At 60.1% G+C, this 8,338-nt stretch overlaps 1 protein-coding gene across 3 annotated transcripts; it reads right to left on the bottom strand.

Annotated features, from left to right (window-relative positions):
• Nucleotides 1-3,346: 3,346 nt before the first annotated feature.
• Nucleotides 3,347-4,994, bottom strand: HES6 (hes family bHLH transcription factor 6). Of its 3 annotated transcripts, none has more exons than XM_069465586.1 (4): nt 4,861-4,994; nt 4,697-4,783; nt 4,531-4,612; nt 3,347-4,350 (listed from the first exon to the last, which is right to left on the bottom strand). In XM_069465586.1, the coding sequence occupies exons 1-4, from the start codon at nt 4,939-4,941 to the stop codon at nt 3,926-3,928; spliced, it is 675 nt and encodes a 224-aa protein (XP_069321687.1). In that variant the 5' UTR covers nt 4,942-4,994; the 3' UTR covers nt 3,347-3,925. The 3 variants fall into 3 exon arrangements, with proteins under 3 accessions (XP_069321687.1, XP_069321695.1, XP_069321699.1); XM_069465594.1 differs by having other exon boundaries at nt 4,531-4,606; XM_069465598.1 differs by having other exon boundaries at nt 4,149-4,350; nt 4,571-4,612.
• Between the last annotated feature and the right edge of the window lie 3,344 nt (nt 4,995-8,338).

The raw sequence follows: 8,338 nt of genomic DNA, 5'->3' as shown, positions 1-8,338 counted from the left end.
TCGCGGCTTCTGGGGTCGCGGCCTCCAAGCCGCGGAGGCCTCTGGGAGTCGCAGTCCCAGCTCGCCCTGCGGCAGGTTCGACAAAAACGAAGCCGAGGTGCTGGAACTACAACTCCCAGGAGGCGCCGCGGTTCGCCGCGGGCGGGGCGGGGCCAAGGCCTCGGCGCCTCCGAGCGCCTCCGAGCGTTTCCGAACGCAGCGTGCTACCCGAACCCTGCTCCCGGAGGCCTGTGGAGCTACGGCTGCCTTATTCCCAAATCCCTCGGATTCCCCAACGCCGCTCCGGGCAGTCCCAGAAGGGCTCTAGGGCGGGACGCGCGGGGCTGAGCGAGACTGGCCAGATCCTGGCCCTCGGGCCACTTGCAAAAGCCCGAGTCCAGAGCAGATCGGAGGGAGGGCGGGAAGGCCTGGGCGGCGCTGAGCGGCGCCGAGCCTTGAAGGCCGCGGTCAGGAGTGGAGTAGGGACGGGAGTCAGAGACCTGCTGCCAGGGCCCAGGTTAGAGGACTCGGTTGGTGGCAAAGAAGACGACAGATCGGGGCAAGATTTAGAAGTAGAACCCATGGGCTTGACTGATTTGAAGCGGGACGGCAGGAAAAGAAAGAACATGAGGGTGACTTCTCGATGTTTTTGCCCAATCAAATGGCGACGCCTGGGAAAGCGACGGCGCCTTTGGGGGTCTGCATCAGTTGTTTTGGCCGTGATAAGGTGGTGATGCCCGTCTGACACCTAAGTGGCGACACTGAGTAGCCAGGAGAATATAGGGGAGCCAGCAGGCTGGAGACCGGCTTGGAATCACGGACACGGGTGGAACAAACGGACCAGATGGGGTCACTGGGTGGAGGCACAGGGAAGGGTTGAGGACAGAACCTTGACACGGATATGCCCACAGAGGTCGGCAGAGATGTCCAGTGAGGAAGGACAGCCCAGGAGGGTGGTGGTCATGAGGTTGGAGGAGTCGTCTCCAGGTGGGGGGAGCGATAACCCACGGGAGGTTCAGTTGAAAACGGAGACTGGGCCGCCGGGTTGGGAAGCAGGGCGGGCACTGGAGACCTTGGCGGTTTCAGTGAAGGGGCGGAACAACAGCCTGATTGGAGAGGAATGAAGAACGGGAAGTGCAGAAGTGGAGACAGGGAGGGTCCGTGTCGCTTTCAAGGAATTTTGCTTTAGAGCAGAGAAATGAGGCAGAGGCTAACAGGGTATGTCAGGTCCAGGGAGGTTTTTACAGGTTGTTTGCAGGTTGACAAGAATGATCCAGAAGGGAGGAGAAGTTAATGATGCAGTGGAGAGAGCAGAGTCACTAAGCAGAAGAGAGGGTAGGGGACCCAAAGCCCCTGTGGGAAAGTGGCATCACACTGCCTCACGATGGAAGTCAGAATGCCTGGTCCAAGGCACAGGTGGACGTGGGAGGCAGATAATGCCTTCCCCGGGACCACATCCGAGTTGCCAGAACCTGTGACTATGTTACTTTACGTGGTAAAAGAGATTCTGCAAATATGATTAAGGACTAAGTTAAGGACCTTGAGATAGGGAGATTATCCTGGATTATCCAGGTGGGCCCGATGTGTTCACGGGGGTCCTTAAAAGTAGAAGGAAGAAGGAGGCAGAAGAGGGTGGGGGGAGACATGAGGGTGGACGAAGGGTCAGAGTGATGCCACAGTTTAAAGGAGCTTTGAAGATGGAGGAAGAGGCCATTGTCCAAGGAACGTGGGTGGCCCCTGAATTGAGAAAAGGCAAGGAAATGGATTACCCTCAAGCTTCCGGAAAGGAAAGCGGCCCTACCTGCCGGCACCTTGACTGTAGCCCAGTGAATCCAGTGTTGGACTTCTAACCTGCAAGATAATAAATGTTTGTGTGTTGTTTTAAGCCACAAAGTTTGTGGTCATTTGTTGTGGCAGTGATAGAAAACTAATACAGTGGACCAGGGATGGTTAGCAGTTTCTGACATTGGGCTGCTCCTGGTCCTAGCAACACTAACCCCAGGTCAGCCTCCTGTACCTTGCATCCTTGACCCCTTCCACGGCCCCTGGGAAGATGTGATGAGAGTGGATGTGAAAGGAAAGAGCTGTTCCTTCAAAGCAGTCCCTCCCTGATGCTCCCCAAATGGCATCAGAGCTTACTGCTGTGGCCTTTGGGTGTGTTGGGAGCACATGGGACAGGGCTTTCAGGGTGGCCTGTTATCCATCCGTGTCCCTGCGGACATGCCCTACATCAGTCTGCCTGGGGTAATTAAAATAATTCCAGGAATGATGTTTCCATTCTGCAAGCCCTATCGGTGGACCTGTCACACCCACCATTCCAACAGCTCAGCCCCAGTAGCTAAAATTAAGCTGCATCTGGTTATAGTCCAGTGGCTTTGGTCTATGACTGAATTACAAGGGAGCCAGAGTGAACCCCAAACTCTGAAACACCTTTGGTGGCCAGGATCTGCTTGGGGGCTTTTGTAACAGGGAAGATGTTCTTAAAGCAAAAGTACACAACCATAGAGGAGACCCAGATTTCAATTCCAAGTCATCACACCTCGGCCCCAGCCTGGGTACCACCAACCCAAAGTGAGAACAAGCTGCCCTGGGGTCCTGAAGTAGGAGGAGGGACTCGGCTAACCGTGGCAGTGATTGCAGCCAACTGACCACATGCCATCTGCCAGGCCTGACCCAGCCCAAGAGGTTAGACTCCTGCACCCCAGCTGCCCATCCCATCACCCCCATCCCTGAGGGATCTGACCTCCTGGGCCCAGTTCAACCTCAAGCTCAAGCCCCCTGGGGCCTTGGTACTTTCATATCAAGCCATGAACTGGGTGGGTCCCCTTGTCCATGGCACCAGGGGGCACCATTCCTTCTTCAGTCAAGAAAATTGACAATGAACACAAGTGGACTTGACACCTGCGTCACACTTACGGATGGGAAAACAGGTCTTTGAAAGATACTTCCACCCAAATGACAGCTAGCAATTAGGCATTAGTGTTGTTATTCCTGAAGCTCAGCAAGGAAATGGTACAGAGACAGGTCATTTCCCTATCGCTCGGTTATCCCAGAGACAGACCCCATGCCAATGGAGTCCTTCAGGCCGAACACAAATTCCCAGGGAGAGCGGCCAGGCCTGAGGACCTGCCCAGCCACAGGACGCAGAGCACTGCCTCCTGCGAGACCAGCCACAGGGTGTCCTCTCCAGCACCGTCACACTACTCTCCCTCAGGCTACTTGCTCCACTGATAAAGGGTGGAGTTTTAAAGGGACATTCACAGGCGTCAGATGCAGGAAAAATGTGCTTAGTTTATCATTTACATATCTGACACATTAACAACATCACACCATCCAGTAATGCTTCAGGGGTAACTAACTCCAAAATTCTTTATTTAATAAAATTGTAACATTTGATGGAAACCTAATACACAACCTCAAGTGTGCTACAGTCAAGATGGACGAACCTTGCTTCTTTCTGGCAGCATGGAGCAGTGCTGCGGAATGCACCTGCCTCCCCTCGTCTCCCACTGAAGTAGCAAATTCAAGCTTCTGTTTAGCTCAGGGCTGCCAGGGCCTGAGTGCCCCTCCCTGGGACATCAGCACCCAGCACCACTGCTGTCACCCCTGCCCTCAGACTCTGCACAGTGCCAGAGAAGGCTGGGAAGGGTGAACCTGGGAGAGCCCTGGTAGCTCTACAGGATTCTTCCACCTGCCCTAGCTCCCTCCCGCCACTCCCACCCTCCAGAGCTGCAGGGTCCATAAATGTTACATCCTCAGGAAACAGGGCTGCGGACCTGACTGGGCTGGTCCTCGGGTGCTGCCTGCAAGCCGTCCGTTGGAGGAGTGGGGAGGGCAGATCTTGGAGACACCCAGGGCCCTGCCCCACCACATATGAACCCCAGGGAAAAGGGAGTAGAGCACGGGAAGGCCGGGCCCACCCCCGGAGGACCCTGGCTGGCGTTGGTCACCAAGGCCTCCAGACACTCTGGGCTATTCGGGAGGCGGTCAGGCTTCTCAGGGCTGCAGGCACCAAGTCCGGCCCCTCAGCAGGTGCCCGACTCGGTTCAGCCTCAGGGACCTCCTCCAGGTCGGAACACAGTTCGTCCCCGGATCCTGGGGGGCTGGGCATCGGGGACCCCGGGGCCCCTCCCGCCGGCCAACCACTGCGCCCAGGGGCTCCAGGCGGCCCGGCCAGGGCGTCCCCTAGCAGGTCCCGGAAGCTGCTGCCCTCACGTAGCGGCATGGACTCCAGCAGGTGGTTCAGGAGCTCGGCGGCGACGGTGGCATCGATGGCCTGGCACGTGGACACGAACGTGTGCACCTCATGCATGCACTGGATGTAGCCCGCGGCGAAGCGCTCGCTGGCTTCGGCCTGCAGCTGCTCCCGCTCTGCGCCCAGGGTGGGAGGGAGAGAGCAGCGTCCCAACCGGCCCACCCGGACTGGGCTCCCCCGGGAGACACGGGGCGTACCATGCTCCATGGGGAGCCCTGCCGACAGGACAGGGGAGCCAGAGGGGAAGGAGAGGCCGGTGGGAGAACGCACCCGCAGCCCGCCCCGCCGCCACTCACCGCGCGCCCGGCCCCGCAGCGCGCCCTGGACGCGCCGCACGGTCAGCTCCAGCACCTCGGCATTCTCCAGCTTGGCCTGCACCTGCCCGGGAGGGGAACGGCGGTGAGCGGGCCGCGCGCCCCGGACGCACCCCGCCCGCCCCGCAGCCTGCGACCGGCCCCGCACCTCGGCGCCCGCCAGCAGCGCCCGCAGCTCCTGCAGACTCTCGTTGATCCGCGCGCGCCGCTTCTTCTCCACCAGGGGCTTCCGGGCCTGCGGGAAGCGGACCCCTGAGTCCCGGCCCCACGCGGCCTCCCGCCCGCTTGCCCGCCGCTCCGCCCGGCCCGCACCTTGCGGTCCCCCCGCGCCTCGCAACCATCCTCATCCTCCCGGCCCGCTCGGTCCCGGCCGGGCGCCAGGGGCGGAGCCATGCCCGTCCGCGGGAGCGCCGGAGCGCAGAGCCCCTAGCCCGCTGGGCGGTCCAGCCGCGGCCCGCGCTGCTCCGCGTCTTCCGGCTCGCGGCTGCCCCGCCCCTTTTATAGCCGCTGATTTGCATCTGAACGCGCCAATTGGCCGCGCGGACCCGGCCGCCGACAGAGAGGCGCGCCGCAGCCAATGGGAGCGTCTCGCTTTGTGGGCCCGTGGCTCGGCTGGACGCCAGCTGGCGGGGCGGGGCGGGGCCCCAGGCCGGCCTCCGCGCGACCCCCAGGGGGAGGCACCGGGGGGCGGCTAGCAGGGAAGTCGCGGCCCCGGGTGCCTGGTGTTCCTCGCCCGGCTGCGCTGAGACCCCAGGATTGCCGTGAGCGCGGCAGGGGCTCATGCAGCGCCCACCATCCTCCCGCTGCTTACTCGCTCTCCCTCTCCCGCCCGCGGGTGGCCCCGGTCCCGAGGGCCTGAGCCACTGTCCAGTCCGTGGTCTCTGGACCTAGAGGGGGCTTCGGGTTCGGAGGGGGTGGCTGCGAAGCTCCGGGATTGTGGGAGTGAATCGGGCAGCGGAGGCGGGGCGGCCCCGTGGCGCCCCGCCCCCCGCCTTTCTTACAGATCCGTCCGGGCTGCAGGCTGACCCCGGCGCCGCCCTCCGCCAGCACCGCGATCCCAGTGGGGCGGGGTCCGCGGTGCTCCCGTTCGCCCCCTCTTCCCTGGGCTCTCCTTCCCCGTCACCCCCATCCATCCCCAACACAACCGCCTGTCCGTCCCGGCCCCTCCACCGCCTCCCTCCCCCGCAGTCCCCTTCGTGCCCCCGTCCCCCTTGCCCCTCCGCGGCCACCCCCATCCCCCCTCCCGCCCCGCCGAGGCTGCCGTCTGGCCCGTAACTTGATGCCCGTGACAGTTGGCAGCTGCAGCCGCTTCGGCGGAGAAAAGCGGCGGCTGCGCCAAGAGCGACAGGTGTTGGCCGCGCCTTTGTCTGGGCCCGCTTTGTCCCGCGAGCAGGCGGCGGGCGCGCCTGTGTCGCCCAGACGCCCGCGACCCCCGCCCGGGGCCGCCCATCTGCCCGCCCGCCCGCCCCGCCGCGGGTGGGGTGCGTGGGCAGTGGAGCCGCGCCCTTGGTTAGCGCCCTGGGGACCCTGGCCCTGCGCCAGCTCCACCTGCCTTGGTCCCGCTGCCGCCTCGCAGAGTCCAAACACTGGCATGCCTTCTAGGAACCTGGCCCGCCCGGCCTGCCCCGCGGCAGCACCGAGTCCTTGCCCAGTCCTACGCCACTCACCGGGCTGGGATTGCTGGGGTCTTTTCCGAGCGCCTTCAAGCTACAAGCGTCCCTGGTCAAGGGCGGTCTGACCTAGGACCCCTTCTCCACCTTTCCCGCACCCAGCACACATCTTTGCCTCGAAGAAGCACTGGGTGGGTAGGGAAGGGGCGGGGTGTCCCTAGCCGGACAGGAAGGCGGCGAGGGAGGGGACATGGAGGGACTGCAGCGGTTGAGCAGAGTGGCAGGACTAGGCCACAGACCACCCCCAACCCTCCTGAAGATGGGTCTGGCAGCCCGTCGGTGCACCTTCACTTATTGCTGCCCACCGAGGGGCTCCCGCAGGGTTCAGGCAGGGCAAATTTGGTGACAGGTTTGAAGGTTCCCAGAGTCACTTCACCGACCTTTATAACCACCTGGGAGCCCTTCCTGCCCACTCTCACCTGTCCCAGCTCTGCCTTTTGGTTGCTCCTCTGTGAGCAGCCCCCTGAGACTTCCTGCAGCCCACCACCACTGAAGGAGTGTGAAAACATCTGAGCTGCTTCCACCCACCCTGCCTGGGCTGCTCAGAGACCCAGCTGCCCTCCCCCATGTCCCACTGCTCGTCCTGGAGCTGGTGGGGGGATTGCAGTGGTGGGTGCCTTGGGACCGTAGCTGGCCTGTGACTACTCTCCTTCAGTACTTAGACGTCACCGCAGGAAAGGAGACTCCAAGTGCTACAATTAAGTTTCTACTCCTTTGAAAAAGTGAGGTGGGGAAACATAAACTCAGTGATACTTGTTGTACTCCCGAGTTTGCAAACTGACTTATACTCCTCCCATTATCCAAGTGAACAAGGCTGAACAGATGTTTTAGGACACTCCATGAGAGGCAATTCATACTGGAACTAGATGACCAGGGCCTTGGGGGAGGTCTCTGGGAAGAGCCCAACAGAACATCTGATTGGATGGGGAACTGGGTATATGGGGGGAAAGGGGACATAACAGAGGCAAATGGTGCAAGCAAAAAATGGAAGGCAACTAGGAACTCCAGGAAAAACAAAAAGCTGCCCAAGAAAAGAAATGTAACCTTAGCACATTACTTGGCTTAGGAGTCGACAATTCTTTTACAGTCACAACAATGTAACATTGTTCATAGGGTTTCAACATTTGGAATCAATCTATAGAAAAGGCAAGGAAGACTTATTTATGGTTATAGGACACGATATAAAGTTGACTTTGTGAAAACAAAAGGACAGGTGACACCGGAGAGGGAGGAGGCTGAAGGGAGGGCTAGGGCCTCAAAAGCCTTGTCTGACACAGTGTGTGTGTGGGGGGGGGGGGTGTTGAAGAACACTGTCTAGAGTTGAGGGAAAGAGAAATTAAGTACTGGGGTATGCCTCAGTATGACCAAGTTGACTTTTATTTTTGAGACAGAGTCTCACTCTGTTGCCTGGGCTAGAGTGCCGTGGCGTCAGCCTAGCTCACAGCAACCTCAAACTCCTGGGCTCAAGTGATCCTTCTGCCTCAGCCTCCTGAGTAGCTGGGACTACAGGCATGCGCCACCATGCCCAGCTAATTTTTTTATATGTATTTTTAGCTGTCCATATAATTTCTTTCTATTTTTAGTAGAGACGGGGGTCTCGCTCTTGCTCAGGCTGGTCTCGAACTCCTGAACTCAAACAATCCCGCCTGCCTCAGCCTCCCAGAGTGCTAGGATTACAGGCGTGAGCCACCACGCCCGGCCTGACCAAGTAGTCTTGAGGGGAAAGAGCATAAGTAGAAAAGGCTGTGTGAGTGAGCAAAACCCTTCTTGCTTTGCCTGGACGTTGCCCAAGGTCCTGTCTACAAAGTCAGCTTCAATTTCCTTTAGTGGTCTATGGGCTAACTAGCTTGGCCCAGAAGCCTGGCTACCCTATCTTGGGGCTACCAAGCCCTCCCTCTCTCCTCTCTCCTTCACACAGCCTGCCCTAGCTGATACTTCCTGCCATTTGTCCTTTGGGCCAATCTTGCCTTCAAAGTTTGCCTGAGCACAGACTTCCTGAGCATTTGGGCACTTTGATCCCCCCGAGCCAGGAATAGAGGCCAGCAGAGGCTGGGCAGGGCCGTGGTTGCCACTGGGGGGACCAGTTAGCAGCAGGGGTGGCAGGCCATAAATCCATGGGG

Source organism: Eulemur rufifrons, chromosome 1, assembly GCF_041146395.1.
Source record: "Eulemur rufifrons isolate Redbay chromosome 1, OSU_ERuf_1, whole genome shotgun sequence".
NCBI lineage: Eukaryota > Metazoa > Chordata > Mammalia > Primates > Lemuridae > Eulemur > Eulemur rufifrons.
Note: the sequence above shows the minus strand (reverse complement) of the source record. Positions and strands in the feature narration are given on the sequence as shown.